Source organism: Rhineura floridana, chromosome 3 (genome assembly GCF_030035675.1).
Source record: "Rhineura floridana isolate rRhiFlo1 chromosome 3, rRhiFlo1.hap2, whole genome shotgun sequence".
Classification (NCBI taxonomy): domain Eukaryota; kingdom Metazoa; phylum Chordata; class Lepidosauria; order Squamata; family Rhineuridae; genus Rhineura; species Rhineura floridana.
The window spans coordinates 24,526,092-24,549,537 of record NC_084482.1 but is presented as its reverse complement, the minus strand read 5'-3'; the positions used below and the strand labels follow the sequence as shown (position 1 = coordinate 24,549,537).

At 42.2% G+C, this 23,446-nt stretch overlaps 1 protein-coding gene across 5 annotated transcripts in view; it reads left to right on the top strand.

The window, feature by feature from the left end:
- Window positions 1-8,606: 8,606 nt before the first annotated feature.
- Window positions 8,607-23,446, top strand: part of LOC133379552 (cyclic AMP-dependent transcription factor ATF-7) — a 149,719-nt gene continuing 134,879 nt past the window's right edge. For 3 of the 5 annotated variants that reach the window (XM_061615077.1, XM_061615075.1, XM_061615076.1), the window contains exon 1: window positions 8,607-8,774. Coding sequence is in view for 1 of the 5 variants with exons in the window: in XM_061615074.1 (XP_061471058.1) it covers window positions 9,412-9,414 (3 nt within the window). In the remaining 4 variants the exon portion in view is untranslated. Of the gene's footprint in view, window positions 8,775-9,080; window positions 9,415-9,799; window positions 9,819-23,446 lie in introns of those variants that run through there. The other 2 variants (XM_061615074.1, XM_061615072.1) reach the window with 2 other exon arrangements.

The following is a 23,446-nucleotide window of genomic DNA, read 5'->3' as shown; positions in this document are numbered from 1 at the left end:
AGTTTAGTGTGAAAACAGTAAGCAGTGAGCTTAACACTCCTCTGTGGCAGCCACACAGAGATGTTCAGAAGCTTGTGCTTCTAATTTATTAACCTTTGCTTCTTGTCTGGACCCAATAAACTGTAGTTGGCTTTCACCAGACTGGTGGCCCCAGCCAGCACAACTAGTTTGACAAATGATCTTAAGTATGGTTTATTCGAAACAAACCAATTTCAACCAGTGGGTTATGAAGCTGGCTTGTTTAAGCAGACCATATGTAACAATCATAGTTTAGGGTTGAGATGATATACTAAACCGTGGCTAATCAAAATCAGAAGTGTAAGCTTCTGAATATCTTCATGGCAGATGCCACTGTCATTTTTGATATACAGTCTCCTATGCCTTTAACAGCAGCCCATCACCCCAAAACAAAATTATACGCCACACTGAGCTGCCATGTTCTGTTAGCCCTATGCTCTGCCAACATCGATGACAAACTATGGTTCTTGCCTGTACATATTTTCGCTGGCAGAATTCCAGGGCCATTAATAGCTGCGTGATGGGCAATTTCAACAGGTGCACCTCTGATCTGCAAAAAGTTGCTCCACTGCCTGTTAAAGGAGCAAGAGCATTTCCAGAAAATGTTTTTGTCTAGTTAAAATAGTACGTTAGTTCATGCTGCTGTCTTTATCTTTACTCTCTTCCTTGCATTATTGACAATCACAGCTATACAATGCAGTTTTTAGTATTGAGAGCTGGGTGCAAAAGACTAGAGTCGTATTTAGAGTCTAAGCCTAACTAAGATATATGCCAAGGATGGGGAACCTGTGGACCTCCACATGTCATTAGGTACCAGTTCCGGTCGGCCCCAGCCATTATGAGCAACAATCAAGGATGATAGGAGCTGTAGTCTGGAGAGCTACAGGTATCCCAGCCCTAGTTAGAGGCTGGAGCTGTGAGAGGGAGTGAAGGAAGAAGCTTTTACCACCTGTAGCTGCTACCTGTGCTTTTACAGGAAGATAAGTTCTGCTAAGAACATAAGAAGACCCTACTGGATCAGGGCAAAGGTCCATCTAGTCCCGTATCCTATTCTCAGTGACCAACCAGATGTCTATGGGAAGCCCGCAATCAAGATCTGAGTGCAAGAGCACTCTTCCCTCCTGCAGTTTCCATCAACTGGTATTCAGAAGCTACCGCCTCTGACTACAGAGGCAGAGCACAGCCATCATGGTTAGTAGCCATTGATAGCCTTATCCTCCAAGAATCTGTCTGCTCCTCTTTTAAAGCCACCCATGGTTGAGCTGTGTGAAGTACTTCCTTTTGTCTGTCCTGAATCTTCCAACATTCAGCTTAATTGGATGTCCACGAATTCTAGCATTATGAGAGGAGAAAAACTTCTATCTACTTTCTCCATGCTGTGCATAATTGTATACACTTCTGTCATTTCACCTCTTACTCACCTTTTCTCTAAACTAAGGACCCTACAAGAACAATATCTATTCCTGGCAAGTAAAAGTGGAACTCTTCATTTTTAAGCAAGAGGACCAGGGCCAATTTCTAGGCTGTATATCCCCCCTTTTTTCAATCAAGTTCTCTCAAAGCTGGCTAGGCTTAGGGGTATTTGACAGCTCATTCACTAGCATGCCAGAGATTGCTGTGGTTTAAAAAGCAGTGTGGCTCATAATTTAATTAATGGAAATTGCAGCAAAAAGTATCTAGTTCACTTACATAGCATTTGCTTAATCTTGAGTATATTACTTCCAATAACACATTATCATTAACAAGGCCGTGATACACCCTTTCTGTATCTAGTGTCAGGTTAATTGGCCTCTCCTACACCTTCTCTGATGGGCTTTGTTGCCGCTCAGCCCTTGCAGCACAGAGAAAGCTTTGAGCTCATAAGGCTTTGTGTGTGTGTGTGTGTGAACATTTGGCAGGGATGGAGGAGTAGGGTGCTAATTTTAGCAGAAGGCCATAACTTGGTTACAGAAGAGCAAATTGTTTGAATGCAGAAGGTTCCTGGCTCAATCCAGAACGTCTAGATGTTTTCTAGTAGGCCAGAATAGATAGCAACTAAAGTCAATGCTGGCTGAAAATCAAATAAACAATGGAAATGTAGGCTTTTCCTGTCTGCTTTTGTTGCAGTCCTCCTCTTTTGTAGATGTCTTCACACTCAAATTTGCTCCAGTAAATAGGAAATGTGTGAGTTGGGGGGGGTACTGTATTTTGAGAGCAACAGATATTGCTCACTGATTCTAAATTTTGAGAGAACAAGTTTTCTTTAAGAACTACTTTTGCTTGGGAGAATTCAAACAAAGTTTTACATAAAAAGCAACACTATAGAGCCAATTCGAACACACTAAAATAAATACGTTTTAAGCCCAATAACTTGCCCACAGCTAGAGGTGCACACCTGCTCTGCGAGAGAAGAGAGCCAAGGGAGATCAGTTCTGCATTTTCTTTCTGCAGCCTGCCTTCTCTGGGATTGGTCTCTTGCAGCATTTTCTCATGGTCAAACAGAGGCTATTTACCTAACCTTTACCAACCTGGTGCCCTCCAGATGCTTTGGACTTCCAGCAGCCCCAAACATCTGGAGGGCACCAGACTGGCAAAGGCTGATATAAGGGAATTTACCTAGAGACCATTTCCAACAACATTGATTTAAGAACCAGTTATAATTCCAGAATAAATATTTACTTTCCCTTGCTTTGACATTCAGTGGCCCTGCCTTGGTTATAATATGAATGATAGAAACAATACCTTCTTGTTTCTGTTGGTTAGCTGGCATCTTTGTTGCCAAAGTCCTCCGTGGACTGGTTTGGAGGGATGTTCTCCTTTTGCGGGGAGGGGTTTGGGATAGATATACGGCTGTCCAATCTCAGTTTCTCCAAGATAAAAGGTTTTTTCCCCTAAATATTTTTTTTTATAGACCTGCAAACTTCAAAGTGACCCAGAGTCTGCTGATACCTCCTACCTATATGTGGTGATTTGCCATTTTGGCTACAGATATGCAACATCACTGGGAGTGTTGAATTGGAAATTGGAATATAGAGTATGAGGCTGTGATCCCAAGCACTGTTTTTGGAAACTAAGCTCAAGTGCAATGGGTGAGAATTACTCATTAGAAGGGTTTTTCATAAGGATTTGGCGAGCAAGCAGTAAGAAGTGTATTGCTAAGATCCCCTTTTTTCCACATTCTTATTTCTTTACCTCAGTTAACTCTTCCTTTGCCACTTCTCCATTTTGAAGTTCCTCTTCCTTTCCTCACATTTTGAAGACTTCCATCTCCTCTGTCAATCACCAGAGGAGAAATCAGAACTGTGGCTGTAAGATTGGGCAGTGAGAAGAGAAATCGTTTCGTTGAGCAAGATCTTTTAATTTAGCAGAGTGACAGTCGTCACTGATGCAGACAGCTTGAATTGTAGCAGCAGCCGGCAGTACCAGTAGATTTACATTCGCAACTAATTTCTAATATCACTGCAATGCCACATGGTTCCTTCTCCCAAATTACTCCACAGTTGAACATCCTAAAACAAACCACTAACTACAGGTTGGATCTTAAAAATTAGAGGAACATTAATCCAGTTGGAAGCTGGGGCAGAAAGGATACAAGTAGAAGAGAGAAAAGACTAGATTACGATTTTTCAGTTTTATGTTAAGTGCCAATGTTTTGGCTACGTTTTGTGTTATGTGCCTTCAAGTTGATTACGACTTATGGCAACCCTATGAATCAGTGACCTCCAATAGCATATGTTATAAACCACCCTGTTCAGATCTTGCAAGTTCAGGTTTGTGGCTTCCTTTATGGAATCAATCCATCTCTTGTTTGGTCTTCCTCTTTTTCTACTCCCTTCTCTTTTTCCCAGCATTATGGTCTTTTCTAGTGAATCATGTCTTCTCCTGATGTGTCCAAAATATGATAACCTCAGTTTCATCATTTTAGCTTCTAGTGATAGTTCTGGTTTAATTTGTTCTAACAAACAATTATTTGTCTTCTTCGAAGTCCATGGTATGTGGAAAGCTCTCCTCCAACACCACATTTCAAAAGAGTTGATTTTTCTCTTAGCTGCTTTTTTCACGGTCCAACTTTCACCTCCATACAGAGATCGGGAATACCATGGTCTGAATGATCCTGACTTTGGTGTGCAGTGATACATCTTTGCATTTGAGGACCTTTTCTAGTTCTCTCATAGCAGCCCTCCCCAATACTAGCTTCCTTCTAATTTTTTTACTATTGTCTCCATTTTGGTTAATGACTGTGCTGAGGTATTGATAATCTTTGACAAGTTCAATGTCCTTATTGTCAACTTTAAAGTTACATAAATCTTCTGTTGTCATTACTTTAGTCTTCTTGACGTTCAGCTGTAGTCCTGCTTTTGTGCTTTCCTCTTTAACTTTCATCAGCATTCGTTTCAAATCATTACTGGTTTCTGCTAGTAGTATGGTATCGTCTGCATATCTTAAATTATTGATATTTCTCCCTCCAATTTTCACACCTCCATCTTGGTCCAATCCCGCTTTCCGTATGATATGTTCTGTGTACAGATTAAACAAATAGGGTAATAAAATACACCCCTGTCTCACACTCTTTCCAATGGGGAACCAATCGGTTTCTCCATATTCTGTCCTTGCAGTAGCCTCTTGTCCAGAGTATAGGTTGCTCATCGGGACAATCAGATGCTGTGGCACCCCCATTTCTTTTAAAGCATTCCATGTTTTTCATGATCTACACAATCAAAGGCTTTGCTGTAATTTCTTCTGAAATTCCTTGGTCTGTTCCATTATCCAACGTATGTTTGCAGTATGATCTCTGGCATCTCTTCCTCTTCTACATCCAGCTTGGACGTCTGGCATTTCTCGCTCCATATATGGTAAGAGACTTTGTTGTAGAATCTTGACCATTACTTTACTTGTGTGGGATATTGGCAATAGTTCGATAATCACTGCATTCTCCGGGATCCCCTTTCTTTGGAATTGGGATATATATTGAATGCTTCCAGTCTGTGGGCCATAGTTTAGTGTTCCCTATTTGGTGACAAATGTTTGTCAAAATTTGGACAGATTCAGTCTCAGTAACTTGCAGCAACTCTACTGGTATGCCATCTGTTCCTGATGATTTGTTTCTTCCAAGTATTTTAAGAGCAGCTTTCACTTCATATTCCAAAATTTCTGGTTCTTCATCATAGTTTCTCCGTGAATGGATCTGTCATCCTGGCATCTCTTTTATATAGTTCTTCAGTGTATTGCTTCTGTCTTCCTTTCATTTCCTGTCAGTCAGTGTGTTCCCCTGTGGATTATTCAACATCCCTACTCTTGGTTTAAATGTCCCTTTAATTTCTCTAATCCTTTGGAACAGGGCTCTTGTTCTACCTTTTTTGTTGTCCTCTTCTATTTCTTTACAATAACTATTATAATAGTTCTCTTTGTCCCTACGTAGTAGTCGCTGTATTATTGCATATAGGGTTCGGACCGTGTTTCTGTCTCCTTTTGCTTTCCTTCTTTAACCATTGTAAGAGTTTCATCAGTCAAGCGTGTCCCAAAGGGAATGAAAAGTTTTCTGCTTTGTACAAGCCTTTATTTCTCATACTTAATTACTGTCTCTTGAAAGCAAGCACTGAAACTGTGGAGAAGCCTTGTGTTTTTGGCCCATTCAAGCATTACTTCACCTTGTAGTCATCAAGTGAAACACTCCATGGGTGAGCCAGTCTAAATTAAAAGGATGACAGAAGAAACAGGATAATGAAATAACACATAAAATGTACAGACTGATAATGGCATTCCTTAGAATAAATTGCAGATTTAGATGCGTTATTTTTCCCTCACCTCCAACAGTAAATCCAACTGGAAGCTACAGGTGGGTATAAATGATATGTGTTACTCGGGTTCTATATTCCCGTGACACATTAGAACTACACGTTCATTGCTTCAGCCAGAGGCTATAGCAAATTGCACAATAATTAACAAGAAGTAAGCCAAAATGAATCGTGTCAGTCATTTCAATCTAGTGCAAAAAATGGCATAAGTCTTCAATAACTCAGTTGTTAACATGAAAAATTAAACTGCAGTATAAAGGGTTTAAAGCACTGCCAACCAACCTCACAAAGAAGGGCCCTTTCCCATGACTTAAACTTTAAACAAAGTCCCATATGATTGTTAAAATGAATAAAGCAATCTGATATACACAAATGCACTACTTACATGGAGCTGAAAAATATTTTTAGTATTTAAACCGTGGTCAGCAATTCAGACAAAATGGAGGATAATAGCCCTACAGTTCAAAAAAAGAAGTCAGCCCAATGCATTATTGGGATGCCACAAATGCAATGACCACAATTCGACTCAGAGCTGCAGTTCTGCACCCACTTACCTGAGAGTAAGTTGTATTTAATTTTGTTCTGAGGACATGTACCAGGGGTGGACTATGGCTACTGTCTTGAAATAAGAGGAACTTTGCTGTAACAGACCTGCCCTACAATATTTTTCTGGACATTGGCTCTAAGACGGGATGGCTATAAATGCTATTGTGGGAGACTATAGATCTCAAGTTTATTAAGATAGTTTTCCAGGCAGTGAACTGATTTTAACAGAGCAACACAACTGTATAAATTTAAATGTTGAATTTGCTTCACATTGCAGATTTAGCTGGTTTCTTAAGAGTCAGTTATAGTTCAGGAAAAATTATACATGGCAAGGAGTCTGAAGATGACATTTCCTGTTGGATTTGTTCCAATAGGGATGGCATGGAGGCCACCATCTTACTGAAGGTATGGAGGTCTAGGTATGGGATCTGGTCAGTACCTGCATAGAACTCCCAGGAGCCACCTGTATGCTGCCTTGATTTCCACGACGGAAGATAGGATATAAGTATTAAAAAAAATGGTCATGACTAAGTCCCATCAAAACCGATCCAAGAAGTTAGTTAAGACTAACATAAATCCCATTGCTTTTAATAGGATGTAGTAAAGACTAACTGTGGTTGGATTTAGTCCACTGATTATTTATTTATTGTTAAATCTATATACCATTCTTTCTCCCAAAAGGGGCCAAGGGCAGCAAACAAGTGGCAAAACAATAAAAACAAATTAAAACAATTTGAATACAGATGCAGACTGGGAAAGATCTCTACTTAAAAGGCTTATTGAAAAAGGAAGATCTTCAGTAGGTGCCGAAAAGATAACAGAGATGATGCCTGTCTAATATTTCAGGGGAGGGAATTCCAAAGGATAGGTGCCACAACATTAAAGGTCCGCTTCCTATGTTGTGCTGAACTGACCTCCTGATAAGATGGTATCTGCAGGATGCCATCATTTGCAGACCGCAGTGACCAACTGGGTATATATGGGGTGAGATGATCTTTCAGGTATCCTGGTCCCAAGCTGCATGGGCCTTTATACATTCAAACCAGCACCCTGAACTTAGCCTGGTAGCTAATTAGCAATCTGTGATCCATTACTTTCAATTCAAACCAATCTTCTGTCTCTGAAATGGGGCACAGTCTGCCTGTATGTGCCTTCTCTACCTGAACCACTGTGCTCTTGTGGGAAAGAGAGGTGCTACTAGAAAGGTAAGGGGGGGCAATAGTGCCAGACCAAAGCAAGGGGACTCATTTAATGAACATTTTTGCCTGGCATGAAGGATCCTCTCAGCAGTTTTATTCCCCACTTCCTTGTGAAAAAAGGTGTGAAAGTTTTTTTTGGGCGGGTGATGGTGACAAGAGGAAGAGAGAACTCTGCCTCATTGCTGAGGCAGGTGGGCTAATATTCTCTGCATATCCCATTAAAAGTAACACAGTGCAGCAGAATTACATTTGCAATGTACATCAAAAGGCACGTATTTTCAATGGGATATGCTTTTGGATGTATATCCCAATGGAAGGGATCACTGCTTGGCCCTAGGGAGGAGTTCTCTCTCCCCACACCCCAACAGTAGATCAGAGGCACAATGGCTGCAAACTGGCATGAAAAAATGTGCAAAAGAGTGAAAAATGAGCATTCTTTTTGTGGACACTTGTACCCCTGGAAATGGCAACTCTCCCAAGAAAAACCAAATCTCATTAAAACTTGGTGCAGTGGTATAATAGACTCTGTTTGGGGAATCTGAAACTTTTTACCTGCAGTGGTGTGGTGGCAAATTCTGAAGTACAGGCACTCTGCAGGACAATCCCTATAACCACATCTCTCTGAAAACTAAACAACAACGTGACTTATAGGGAATCTGAGTCTGAGAACAGATTTCCACCGAGCCCTAGCTCAGTGCAAGACTCTGGGCACTGATCTTGCATGCACTTTGGAGAAGTAGATCTTGGATCGACTGGAGGAGATTGCCCTCATTCCCTACTGCCTACCTCCACTCTATTGGTATCTGTCGCTTCTTCTCGATATATGCCCCTACAGCAAAGCTTTGCGGGAATCACTTGTTTCAAGAGAACCACAGCCTCTGAGTTCCACCGAACTGCGCTCGCACGCAGAGGGGAAGGATATACTAACACACTCTACTTGGTAGTCACTTCAAAGTTTCAGCCACGCCCCCTCCTTTCTATGACCCCGCCCTCTCCTCTTTCATTGGCTCCGTATCTCTGTCCCCGCCTCTTTGCCAAGTCTCGCGAGACTTTCGAGCGCGCAGAAAACGAGAGGGGGGGGGTTCAACACTTCAACACAGCAAGACTTGGGGGCTGCAGCTCGAGAGTGGGGAAGAGCCCCGTTAGTAGCGGCGCGAGGCGGAGGAACGTGAGACCATAACGGGGGGGGAAAACACCCGTTCTCTTAATTTCATTCCCTCCCTTCTCCGGTCCCGAGGTGAGTTTGGCCGTTGCCGCTGCTCCGCTCACCCCGCCCTCCCTCTTCTCCTCCCCTCAAGAAAAGCGAACTCCTCCAAGACTTGCGAGCTAGGTTCCGCCTCATCGTGATTGGCAGTTCAGCTGCGTCAATTGGCACCGCTGTACGAGGCGAGAGGCGGGTGGCGCGGCCAATACGGGCGCGAGATTAGACAGACCACTCCCCGTCTCTTGGGGATGGGCGGGACTTAAAGGGCTGCGAGGAAGCTCTAAGAAAGGGCCCGGGCGGTGGCTGCGGGGGAGGGGTGTGAGGGTGTCTAGAAGCTTGGGTGACGGACGTCCGAGGGTGGGGAGCGTGGGTCCTGACATGGGTTGCCAGCCGTGGAAAATGGGGTGTTCTGGTGCATGCAGGAGTGTGGTCTGAGAATAAAAAAAGGGAGAAGGCTGCTAAGAGGCGAATTCAAGGGGCTAAAGACAATATGGGACTAATGAGGGAAACCGCATCTTCATGAGGAAAGGAGAACTAGATGGTGTGGGCGATCTAGAACGGTTGTGGCCTTTGCAGAGGTGGCTGAGAACGCTTATTTGGAACGATGCCCCGCAAGAAAAACCTGACTAACTTGTGAAGGCTATTATATAAGTATATACTTCCTAGTAACATGGTAAGAGTTGAGCGGTCTCTGCTGGGCTCGTTTCAGATTTGGCGAGCGTTTGGCAACATGTCCTCTGTGGGCTCTGCTCTTAATTCTTCCCCCCACCCCTGCTCCTCACCACAACACGATCAGTCCTCCCATTTGTTCTGCCCAGTCAGTGAGGACGAGCAAGCAGGGGCTATCCTTGCAGTTGTCTCTGAGGGCCACCAAGTGGTATAGGTAGCAGCAAGGAGCACCTCTGCATTTTCTTTCTGGGCAGTATGGTAGAAAAGCTGCAGCACACCCAGATGGAGCAGGTGAATGACTAGCACCAGCAGCTTCACCCATGAAGCAGCTGCTTCCACTCACTGGTCCACTCCCTTGGAGGATGGTGAGGGATCCAACCCTCAATGCCACCCAAAGTTAGATGGCAGGTGAGTGTGTAGAGGTGGCTGGTCCTTTGAATTGCCATTTGCTTGTCTGCTTTGGGTAGCATGATAAGTGTTGTTGCCATTGCAGGCGGTAGCAGCACAGTAGAGGGTGTCCTCCCAGCAGCAGTGGTGGCTGCTGCAACACCAAGTCAGGGTCTCCATTAATGGGTTCTCCAAGCCACACTGCTGAGAGAGGTTGGTGGGGGCTGCTGCTCTCTGTTTCCTCCTCGCCGAGATGGGCAACAGAGCAGCTGCAAGGAGGCTGTTCATGAGCGGTGTGGTTCTTGGGCCCACTGCATTATGCAGTGGGGGTACGCGTGAGTGTGTGGACACAATCCACTAGTGAAACTGGCAATCAAATAGTGAAGGGGGCTGTGAGGAGTGCCTGCTGCTATCTCTTCTGTGTCTCTGGACATGGCAGTTGGGTGGCCCAACCCTCTGTGCCATGAACTCAGATAATGATACTGATTGAATGGAGATGGCATTTGTTTCTTGTGTTCTCCACTTGTTTGCCTGCCACTGCTGGGTGGTGGTGTTGCCCACAATCCCTGGTGCCACCCACAAGGAAAGTGCAGGCAAGTGAGTAGAGGGTGGTTGCTCTTTTGAAATGCCACTCATTCTCCTACTTGGAGTAAAGATATGATGTTAATGTCTGCAGTGACAGCTAGTTAGGGAGGGCTAGCTAAGTTGGTGTTGGTGGGATCTCTCAAGTTTTTGTGGACTCAGCAGCTGCTCAGTGGCACTGGCCTCTGATATCAGTCCTTGATTTCTGCAGATGTGCTGGGTGGGGAGGTGAGGAATTTAATAGAGAAGCTGATAGATTAGCCAGGATGACTTTGACACAGAATGTCTGGGTGCAGGAAAATAGTAGTGTGGAAGGCGATAGAATTAACTGGAAAAAGTGGTGTCCATGTGAAGAAAATGAATATTGATCTCACCTTTGTAACCCCTGTGAGTAGGGTGTAAACTTTAATGCAGCTGTCTTTGATTACATTTAAGGAACAGGGGAAATAGATTGTTCTTACCTGACTGCCTTTGCTGATAACTGTTCACAGCAGTTTATTCCCTCTGTTTCTTTCATATCCACACTGTACTGACATAGAATCTTGATTGTCTTGTTTATCTCAGTATATTGGAGGTCAGGCAGCACTTAATTGTCAACTTAAGGCAGCCAATCTGTTGTCCCTATCCTCTATCTAAAAATTAAATAAACATTGTTCCAATATTGTGTGGGAAAAGTTCTCTATTTTATTAGTATGCTGCTTAATGCGCATAAACTTAGCAACATTATGAGATTCTCCTAATGTTTTGACAGCTATTTATATAAAAATAACATGGGCTTTTGCAGTACATGCACTGGCTCAACCAACTTGATTGGAGATGCGTCAGTTTTGGTGACAGTACTGGTAGTTACATAGTTACACACTGTGTTCTAATAACTTAGCATTTATATAGCTCAGTTTGATTATTCCAATCATTTAATTCATGACCTCTGTAACAATAGCTCTGTAGGCTGTCTTCTGTCTTATCAACCCCAAATTGCAAATAGGGGTTGAGGGGCAGTGCCTTGCCACCTAGTCAGCTTGTGGCTGAGGTGAGATTTGAATCATGGACTTCCAAGCAGGGCTGTGGAGTCAGTATGTCAAACCTTTGACTCCAACTCCAACGCCTCTATTTTTCTACTGTCTGATTCCGACTCCTTCATAAATGGCAAATGTATATTAATGTATTAATATTAATAAATTAATATTAAAATATTAATTTTATTTTGAAGTCGGAGTCAGCACGTTTCTTCCGACTCCACCCAAAATTGCTTCCGATTCCACCCAAAATTGCTTCCGACTCCACAGCCCTGCTTCCAAGCTCACTCTTGGCCATTGATCTAGTTCACATGTAATGTTAAGCCAAAGCATGATTTAGCCTGGATGAGCAAACATGTGGGCTCCTGGAGAGAAGATTGCAGGTGCCTTGCTCCTCCTCAGTTGCTTTGCTGCTGTTTAAGCTGTAGTTTGGCTTAGGTGTTCCCCAAACCTCGGACTCACAGTTGTCCCAGACAAACCACAAGTCTGGGTTCAGAAAACACACCAAGGCAAACCACAGCAGCCAAACAACCAGTGAGGAGTAAAGCGGCTGTGATATCCTTTCCAGGATCCCACTCATTCATGCTAACCCATAGTTTGACTTAGCATTGCAGCCAAACGGGCATTATGTTACATTGCTGTTTGTTTTGTAATTTCAAGAGTTACAGCCCAAATAATTTCCTGCATGATATTGGTTATGTTACACTGTGCACTTACTAATTACTTGTCCACATGGGAAAATAAGCTGATAACCAGTAAAGCATAGGAGTGATGAAATCTTGTTCACTTCTAAATAAGAGTAGAGTTCTAAAACCTAGCTTAAAATACAATTTTCCTGTAAAAAACAACATAGCGAAACATGTTTTCATGCATATTCAGTCAGCAAAGAAAACTCTTTGTCTGAAAAAGGTTCGCTTGGACTAGCCCTTTCTAAGTAGTTATAGTTAGATATTGGGGCCTCCAACTACTCAATCCTGCATTTTGAGCTTGATCATATATGATAAAAATAAGGGGAGACCTCCGAATGTTGTTGGACTACAGCTCCCATCATCCTCAGCCAGCATGGCCAGTAGTCAGGGGGTGATGGGAGTTGTAATCCAACAACATCTGGAGGGCACCATGTTGCCTCCCTTTGTTATAAATGGATCTGGTGCCAGGGTTCTCCAATTTTCTGCACTGAACCTTGTTAAATTAAGAAGACATTGTGTCCAAGTAGGCTTTGAACAAAGACAAGTGGTTCTGTCAAACGTGGTGGCAGGCAGTGTAAAGCAACAAACCGGGTTTTAGAAAGATTATTTCCCACTTCTCTTGCTAAGAGTCACTGTTTTGGATGTACTCAAAATGTGAGGTGACATACAATCACCTGTGCAATACTGATTGAATGGGAACAAAGGGGCAGGTATACAAACTAAGCTGTCGCTGGCTAGCAAAGGACATACTCCTTTCCCAGAAGTTGTGTGACTTGAAATTCTTAGATCTAGTGTCTGGTTGTGAGGAATTGAAAAGTCTAGTTTCTAATGTTATTTTGTAGTATCTTTTACCAGAGCTGGAAGAATCTCAGGTGCCTGGTTACTTATGTGTCTAAGGGTTTGACAGCATCAGTGAATCAAAATTTCTTCGAACTACTTAGGACTGGCAAAATATTGTTAATGCCTGCTTATCATGTGATTCTACTAGTCAGATGTCCTGAGATGTTCTAGCAACTAAGAGGTCTTTATTGTTTCTGTAGTCCCCAAGTAGATGAATTCGAGAAGATGAAGGGTGTCACTGGCTGCTTATAAACTGCAGGGCAAATACTACTGACAGATGCTGGACCCACCTGATTGTCCAGCAGATATAATATATTCACTACACATAAGAAAAAAAAGAGGGAAATGCTGCAGGTTTCCATTATGGCACATGAAACCAGATTTATTTTCTAAATGGCCTTGATGCCCAGTGCACATTTGCCTATTGAATGTAACTTATTTTCTTTTCATTATTTAGAAATATGAGGTTATTTTGCTGATTGTAATCTTTCAGGATCATAGTCTGCTGTCTGCGTCTAGAGCTGTTACGTGGTATAATAAGATACAAGTTTCCTGTTTATGCTAGTGACTAACTGACCTAGAAGTATTCAGTATTTTTGTTTTGCAGAAACACTAAGGCAGAGCAATTGCAAGGGAGTGGAGACGGGAGAACCCATGGCACAGGAACTGCCAATTCCTTTCTGGGCATGAGCCAGCATGGCAAAAGGGGGCAAGGGGTGTTGCAGGTTTTGTGCTTTGTTTTTTTCCTTTAGTTGGCATCATTTCTTAAAAGAAGGTTTCCCTTTCCATTGATCCCAATGAGGGAAGATAAGTATGCCAGCTCCAGGGCTGCCATAACTCCCTTCCTCCCCTTCAAAAAAAATTTCCAGGGCATGCTGGGGTACATGAAGGCTTTGGACCCAGGGCTGTTGGAGCGCTGATGGTGGAGGAACAATGACAGCTGACATTTCCACAGCAGCCAGGAGCAGGCTTTCAAGATGGATCCCCAAGGGCAGACCTCTTCTTAGCTGCGGAGAGGAAGATCCGCAAGATTCTGTGGCCCCTGGGGCATGCTCTCGGGAACTATGAGAATGCACCCTTAATTATCATAAGAGTGAAGGCAAATGGCAGTATAAAGCTTTATGTACATCCCCCCAGCACACATTCACATACTATGTAAACCATAAAGGACCCGAAACACATATGCTGCAGAGAAATATGTACACATGGGGTGGTATTCAACTATCTCGTCCCATCACCACAAAGATTACCACTATTGTAATGAGGCTTCCTTCTTCTTCTCCTCCACACATGTGCACCCGGTGCCCTCCCCAAATCTGCTTCAGAGGGTCAGGAGAACCGCTAGAACAGATCTGGGAGGAGGTGCACTGACAGGACCCTACCTTAGCACTCCATCGAATACAATCATGCTCCTGTCAATCTTTGCTCTAATAGCTTTGCTTTGTCTGATGGGTTATAGCAAGTGATGTGAAAAGATCTTACGCCAGTGCTGTTTAGATGCCACAAAGACTGAAGAAAGTTTAGAGGTACTCTGAATAGTGATGAAAAGTGTGAGTTAAGAAACAGGAAGTCCTGTTCTGATCTCTCCTTACCCATGAACTTGGGCAAGCTTCTTAATCTTTTGGCCTTAGGCGCCAATTTGCAATATGAGAATGATAATATTAGTTTACCGTACCGAATTCCTATAAGGATTACTAAGAACAGTGTATGTAAAGTACTCTGAAATGCTTGCAATGCTTTATGTAAATGCTAAAATATTACTGTTAGTCCATCGTATTTATTTAAAATCCTTTATCCCACTTTTCTCACTTTACAGGTTCTCCATCTCTACATTAAGTTTCCACTTATACTTGCAAACAAACTGCAAAATAGTTTTGCAATAGGCCTGCTGTTCTGAGTGTATTTATTATGGAGGAAGCTTCATTGAATCCAGTGGGCCTTAATTTCTGAGAAACATGTTTAAGATTGGGCTATGTATGTTCCAGGTTATCGGGCAAAGACGAACATTTTCATTCCCTTGTTTAGCATTAGAATGCTGAACTGTGCGCCCCAACCTGGTGATTCACCTACTAGAATTATGTTGGTTGGTTTCCTTTACAGTCTCATTTGAACGTCATATGAACACTATAATTGTATTTGCCATTGGTGAACCATGACACTGATAAACCAAAGGTACTAACTATGGCTGGCTAACAGGCAGTAGCTGCATTTATGGTCTGCATATGGTTTTTCAGAAACTTTTAGGGTTTACAGCTATATCTTAGTTTTCCACAGCAAAGAGGCAGTGGAGAATTTATCCCTGCCATCAAAAGGATTTATCTGTACTATACATTGTATAGATATAGCAGAAAAAGATTGGACTGCACCAACTGACATAAGTTGGTCATAGTTGTGTGCCAGCCTGAGGGGAAAAAATGCCAAGTGCCTTGTTTCTCAGATAGCTTAAGAATTTGAAATATTCATACTGCACTTTTACTGCTGGTACATTGTCGATCTACACATAACTTTTGTGGGGATTTTGTGCAACCATCAAACATTGCTGATCACACCTATGTTACCTCTAGTACTTACTATTTTATTAAGGTTATCATTTAGAAACTGTGTGGGAGCCTGTTTTCTTCTCTCAAAGTGGCTAACAATATGAGCCAAAGTCATCAATACCACAATATCAAAATAGGAATTGGAATAACAATATAAGCAGAAAGAGATGTAATACTACTACTAATAATATGATCAATTCATACAAGTATGAATTGCAAACACAAAATACAGATTCTCATTTTACTGGAAGCCAAAATTCCATGACGCCACATATATATGTCCAATGGAAAGTTCAGTGCCTCATGTGAAATTGGACTGCCTTCAAGTCAATCCTGACTTGTGGTGACCCTATGAATAGGGTTTTTCATGGTAAGCGGTATTCAGAGGTGGTTTACCATTGCATTCCTCTGAGGCTGAGAGGCAGTGACTGGCCCAAGGTCACCCAGTGAGCTTCATGGCTGTGTGGGTATTCGAACCCTAGTCTCCCAGGTCATAGTCCAACACTCTAACCACTATGCCACACTGGCTCTCTAGTGCCTCATGCAATTGGAAAGATTTGCTGCTCCAGGGTAAGATCCACCCTCTCACTATAGGTTCTAGCCTGGTTTGGCAGACAGATATTAAAAACAGCTGGCCCTCAGGCAAGCAGACAAAAATGTCAGAATCCTCAAAGCCAGCTCACTCTCACAACAGATAGACAGTAGGCTTAAATGGATCTGCCTCTCATTGCTCTCCATCAGGGTACTCCCTCCTTTGGTGTTGGCCAATGGAGGTGATCCACCACTGCAGCGTGCCTCACTTCGGCAACGAGGAAGTGACTGTGAGCAGCCAAATGAGCCTTCCTTCTTGGACAGAAATTCTTCACCTGTGGCAGGTGTCTCTCTAGGAATGGCCTGTGGCATTCCTCAGCAGAAACAAAACAAGCATGGTATAGATCGGAATGGCTAACCTTTTTCAGCTTGGGGCCATGATGACACGTCAGCCATGGACATGGCCAATGTATACTTATGTATGGATTCCCATGCTCACCATAAGTGCACTTGCCACACAGAAAGAACACACATATACTGCATATGCAGACACACAGCATGTGTTTGCACACGCACACACATAATCATACATACATGCTCTCTCCTGTGAAGTGTAGAAGGTAGCATTTCCCCCACTACCGCTTGGGGAGAGAGTGGGTCGTGTGTCTGTCTGTCTCTATATGAGACAAACAATCTATGAAGAGAAAAGGGCAGCAGTTCCAATTTGCTGAGCCCTGAGATTGGGAGGTAAAGCTGCAGGGGTTGGTGGGCCACTTTGCATGGCTTGCCAGGCCAGATCTGACCCATAGGTTAGCTATTCCTGGTAGTGATGATCAAATATTGAAAACTTCACTGGATAAGCAACGAACTCTCTTGGTGGTGTTGCCTAATGGGTCTACTTTATGCTTTGTAGGAGGCTGCCCTAGACTGAGTCAGACCATCAGCGCATCTAGCACAGTATTGTCTGCACTGATTGGCAGCAGCTATCTAGGCTAGGGTTTCAGGCAGGGTTCTCTCCCAGCCCTACCTGGGGATGCCAGGGATTGCACTTGGGACCATCTGCATGCAAGACAAATGGTCTACCACTGAACTATGGCCCTTCCCTTTCCATTGAGTTTTGTCCAGGAACAATTCTATTTTCCCCTTAGATTTGGAGACACTTCAATATAATGTACGATAACACTGTTGTAAACAAAGGTGCTAGTCTTCCATTTGAAAATGGCAATTATTCTGGGTGGATTTGTTCAGGAAGCTGCCTTTAGGGAGCAATTAGAGCTGAATTTGAAGTCTGTCCTTCCCATTTGAATTAATTACTAGCCTCAGGTTTCAATATTTCTTAGGTGTTGCTAAGACCTTGGGTAATCTATGTGGAATTCTTTGGTTCCTGCCTCTTTTTCTCCTTTTTTAGTTTTCTATATGGCTGAAAAAATTAGGGCTTCTATGCCCACAATATTACAATAAACCAAATAAATGAATGAATTAAAAATAACAAAGTTTAGTTGCAAATATGGTTTAGGTGACATCTTGCATTTGGTTTTGTTTCATTGTTTTGGCTTAAACTCATTTTGTTGGGTTAAAGTTGAAATAAGCTGACACACAAACCATTGCTAACACGTTGTTTTACATTATGTGCAGTGGTTTACTTCTTGTGTATGTGGCAACTTTAGGAAGGGAGGTATGTAGCTGTATGGGAAAGTATCTGAGGCCTTTGCCCCCCAAAGCTTCTGTTGCTTCTGTTGTCCTAGGATCTTTTGGGAATTCTTGCTTTCATTTGTTTAGTTTTTTCTGCCCCTTGTTAATTACAAAGATGTTTGAAAATGCTGTGGTCTGAAGGTCATAAATCAACAACAAGGAAGCATGCAAGGAAGCAAGTTTCACTGTTGAAAACTTGTCATTTCCAAATCTGTGTATCGTGATTTTTTGCCCTATGTGCTTATGTTCATGCTGGAGAGTAAACTATTTCTGATTAAATCCTAGGTTTCCTGTCTCTAACTCGACTTCTTAAATCCCCTAACATTTTCTTTTCCTAGCGGGAAAACCATTAGGAATAAGGTTTAGATATTACAAAAGTAAAGAAAAGCTATTAGTAGCTGTTGAGTGACATCAATGGGTTATACATGAGCAAAGCTATTGGGTGATATCTGTAGGTCAATCTTGGAGTAGACACATTGAAAAAAATGTACAAAGTGTTCTAAGTATAGCCTCATTGCTATCACCCGTATCTGGGGGAGAGAAAAACCTTTGTTCTTCTGCAAATTCAGTGTCCACTGCTTTCTGCTAGTAGCTGATCTAGCAGTTTTAAACCAAGGCATAGTCAGCTTGAATGTTGATTCTGTATGGCAAGGTGATCTGGAAAGAACATAACAAGTTCCTTTTTCCTTCTCCCATCCATCAAGTGCTTCTAGTTAGAAAGCACCATATGAGAAAGGGCTAAATTTATTTCTGGTCAAACATCAACTTCCTGCTTTTAAACTCTGGTGGAGTTGCACCAGGATGAAACTTAAAAGTCCAGTTGAGAACCAAGTAGAGATGAAGCCACAGCTGTTGTCAAGTTAGTGTTACAACAGCACTCCAGTCTCGTTCTGTAGGATGTGTTCCTGGGCATGCACTATATGGGCAGACATTCATTTAACTATATAGAAATTGTTAGTCTGACTAGTCAGTGAATAGTCTGAAAATAGTGTGTTTTAATGTCATTCTGCCATAATTTGAATTTACAGTTGTATCTTTTAAGCCGATGGAATAGGTTCAATGCCTAAGAATAAGCTGGAGTTCTGAGAATGTAGCTGTCAGTTCTCTTTGCTCTTAGTCGAATCTTGGGAACCCCAGCTTTTGTTTTGTTAAAATATAGTTTCTGGCCCTTCAAGACATCTGAGACTTTAAGAAATATAACTGGTAAGGTAGTTTTTAAAGAAAAAAAGTTGTATTGTGTGTTTCAGCTCTCATGACTAAGTCATATCAAGACTGTAAAGGTCTGAATAGTGTTTCACTTGTGGGTAGTAATTTTCAAAAGAAGAATATTGTAAAACTCATGCATTCCGCATTAGCTGTTAACTCTACATTTGTCATATTTATAAAGTTGAGTCTGGCTGCTCTATGTCATTGACAAAACTTTGGCACAACTCCTTGAAATTCCAAGCTCTAACATTATTACAATGTCCTAACCATGTTTCAGCAATCACTGAACTGGGTGACAGCTGCAAACTCAAAGTTCTAACTTTATAGGTACTGAACAGCAATCCTACACAAGAGTTATTGCAGAGTGACAGAAGGAAGTCTGAACAGTATAGCTAAGGAGTGAGTGAAAGCCAGGAAATTAATAGTAGAAGTGTGTAGCATTATGAGGGCAAACCATAGCAAGCCTCCCTCCAATGATACTTCAGCACCAAAGTAGCCAGTGTGGTGTCCTCCAGATGTTGTGGACTGCAACTCCCATCAGTGTTGCCAGTGGTCAGAAGCGATGGGAGTGGTAGCCCACAACATCTGGAGGGCATCACATTGGCTACCCCTGATTTAACTTTACAACAAGCTAGAAAATCAAGTAAGGTGTAAGTGTCATAAGCATGCTTTATTTCTGTAACTACTTTCATGTTTTGCCAGATGTTCTGGAAAGAGGTAAATTACTACAGAGTCTCAGTCATCTGTATTGAATAAGGTTTTCAAGCTCAGATAAGGTTTTGGTTCTTCATTTTGTATGGCTTTGACCCATATATCTTCATCACTAGTTTTGTTGTTTGTCTTGAAGTTCTGTCCTGTATTAACATGTTCCAAAACACCCTGGTCAAGCAACTGTTTTTTTCCCCTTGCTGGGTTAGTTTGTTTAACAATGGCCACGTTTGAGATCTTGTGTTCCTGGTCATCTGAAGGTACTGGGATATAGATATAGGTCTATAGCGTCTGTGTTAGAATTAATTTCTAGAACGTTTTTAAAGTTTTTTTTAAAAAAAGATGTTTTTAGTCTTTTGTCCCTTGTTTGTCATCCTAGGCTCCTTCTGGGAGGAAGGATGGGATAGAAGTTTAATAAAAAATAATATTTGTGTTACCAGCTTCAGAAGCTTGGCTTGACAAAATGTGGCATAGCATTGGTGTTATCATGTGCTGAACTAATGTGATGACTCAGTTCCTAGCATGTGGTGACAGTGAAAAAACACATACACATTCATCTCAGTTCATTTTAAATATATCATCTTTGTTTATGTAAATAATTATCCAGAGCGGCTAAAGTATCGATTTCTGTAATGTACTTCCCATTTCAGTTGCAGCAGAATTTCCACCAGTTGCCCAAACTCGCACTTCTGCCGGGCTGGGAGGAGTTGGATGCTGCAGCCTCCCAACTGTCCTGGCAGGCTCCCGGCGCTGTTGGCCTCCGACGGCAGTAGTCCTCTGCCACGGCTCAGCCAGGAATGGCCAGCCTGATGGACAGAGGGCCGGAAGAAGGCCAAAAAAGGGGTGTGGCGGGGGCAGAACTGCAGGGGGGGGGACTAGTGCAAGATCCTCCTCACATTTGGACTCCTCCCCAGGTCCCGATCCACCCAGAAACTCCACCAGTCAAACCCGCGCAGTAAAAACATTTCCATGGTGGCCTACAGGGAGCACTTACTCCCTGGGAGGCCTGTTCATGGGAGCCAGTGCTTCCCAAGCAGGAGGAGGGTCCCCTGGAGCTTTCCATCAGCTACTCCTCCAACAGCCCCCTTCCACCGGCTATGGCTTTTCAACAAACAATGTTCTACCATACTATGTATCATATTTTCAATATGCTAGAAAGAAATAAAAACGATTCCTGCTTGCAGTATAGCTGAAAAAGTTATTTGCTAGGAAGCATACTGGAAGAATGTGAGGGAGAGCTGCTGTTAAAATGCTTGGAAGAAACAAATCACCAGGAACAGATGGCATACCAATGGAGTTGCTACAAGCTACTGAGTTTGAATCTGTCCAAATTTTGACAAAAAATTGTCAAGAAATATGGAAAACTAAACAATGCCCCACAGACTGGAAGCGTTCAATATATATCCCAATTCCAAAGAAAGGGGATCCCAGAGAATGCAGTAATTATCGCGCTATTGCCTTAATATCCCACGCAAGTAAAGTAATGCTCAAGATTCTACAACAAAGGCTCTTACCATATATGGAGCGAGAAATGCCAGATGTCCAAGCTGGATTTAGAAAGGGATGTGGAACCAGAGATCATACCGCAAACATATGTTGGATAATGGAACGGAGCAAGGAATTTCAGAAGAAAATCACCCTGTGCTTTATAGATTACAGCAAAGCCTTTGACTGTGTAGATCATGAAAAACTATGGAATGCTTTAAAAGAAATGGGGGTGCCACAGCATCTGATTGTCCTGATGCGTAACCTATACTCTGCACAAGAGGCTACTGTAAGGACAGAATATGGAGAAACCAATTGGTTCCCCATTGGGAGGGGTGAGAGATGGATGTATTTTATCACCCTGTTTGTTTAATCTGTACACAGAACATATCATACGGAAAGTGGGATTGGACCAAGCTGAAGGAGGTGTGAAAATTGGAGGGAGAAATATCAATAATTTAAGACACGCAGACAATACCATACTACTAGCAGAAACCAGTAATGATTTGAAACAAATGCTGATGAAAGTTACGGAGGAAAGCACAAAAGCAGGACTACAGCTGAACGCCAAGAAGACTAAAGTAATGACAACAGAAGATTTATGTAACTTTAAAGTTGACAATGAGGACACTGAACTTGTCAAGGATTATCAATACCTTGGCACAGTCATTAACCAAAATGGAGACCATAGTCAAGAAATCAGAAGAAGGCTAGGACTGGGGAGGGCTGCTATGAGAGAACTAGAAAAGGTCCGCAAATGCAAAGATGTATCACTGAACATCAAAGTCAGGATCGTTCAGACCATGATATTCCCGATCTCTGTGTATGGTTGTGAAAGTTGGACAGTGAAAAAAGCAGATAAGAGAAAAATCCACTCATTTGAAATGTGTTGGAGGAGAACTTCGTGCGTACCATGGACTGCGAAAAAGACAAATAATTGGGTGTTAGAACAAATTAAACCAGAACTATCACTAGAAAGTAAAATGATGAAACTGAGGTTATCATACTTTGGACACATAATGAGAAGACATGATTCACTAGAAAATACAATAATGCTGGGAAAAAGAGAAGGGAGTAGAAAAAGAGGAAGACCAAACAAGAGATGGATTGATTCCATCAAGGAAGCCACAGACCTGAATTTACAAGATCTGAACAGGGCAGTTCATGACAGATGCTCTTGGAGGTCACTGATTCATAGGGTCACCATAAATCGTAATTGATTTGAAGGCACATAACATACTGGCTAGCAAAATGGTTCTAAAGGAACTTTGAACAGTATTGTGAGTCAGGCACAGGGTATGTAAGCATGGAATATGTGCCTCAGTTCAGATATTGTGCCAAACTATGGTTAAGAAAGCTTAACTATGTTTTGGCAGTATGTCTGAACTGACAAAAGATTATTGCAGTTGGCTGGCAAATCAAGAATCTGAAACCATGTTTGAAGTGGGCTTGTAAATTGGTTTGTGTTAATTAGGATTTGGCATCATGATGTCTTGCTATGGCTGTGGTTCCCTTCCAGAGGTCACTGTACCTAGAGCAGCCTTTCCCAACCAGTGTGCCTCCAGATGTTGTTGGACCACAACTCCCATCAGCCTCAGCCAGCATTGCCAATGGTCAGGAAGATGGGAGTTGTGATCCAACAATATCTGGAGGCACACTGGTTGGGAAAGACTGACCTAGAGTGTTGAACAGATGAAAAATGAAAGCAGACAAGTAGCTCTAAACCATGGTTCATTTGTCTTTGGATTATGATGTATGGTTAACACAAGCCATGACTTGGCTTGATGTCTGAATTAAGCCTCTGTTAATCCAGAATATTTATTGGGTTCTTGATTCCATATGATGTCACTACAGTGGAGTCGGGTTCTTGCTTTCCCCATAAGCATTCACTGAAATGTGGCAAGGATCTTACACTATAGCTTCCTTAATTGAGTGGATAAATAATGTTAAATTGTAGATAATCTTCATTAAGCACCAGTCTTGAGGATGTCGTCCTCTGAAGTATGCAGTGCAGGTTAAGATATTACAAAGTTCCTCCTAACTAATGATATTTGGAACTCCAGCCACAATTCTGATAGCTATTATGTGAGCACTTCCAGTGTTTGTAGTCAACTCCTGCCTTAATATTGATTTAACTTTGTTTATTAATTATATTAAAATGTTTCTGGGAACTATAATCATATATTGTGTAGAGAAATCCATTAACAGATTTGGCATATGGGGATTTCAGGAAGGGGCATTGGTTTTCTACCAGTGGTGTTTTTTTATGAAGGCTTGGTACAGGAGAAGCTAGCAGTCATATTATAATAGCTTGCTAAAGAAAATTGGAGAAAATCCTGATAGTGGGAAAACAATGCTGT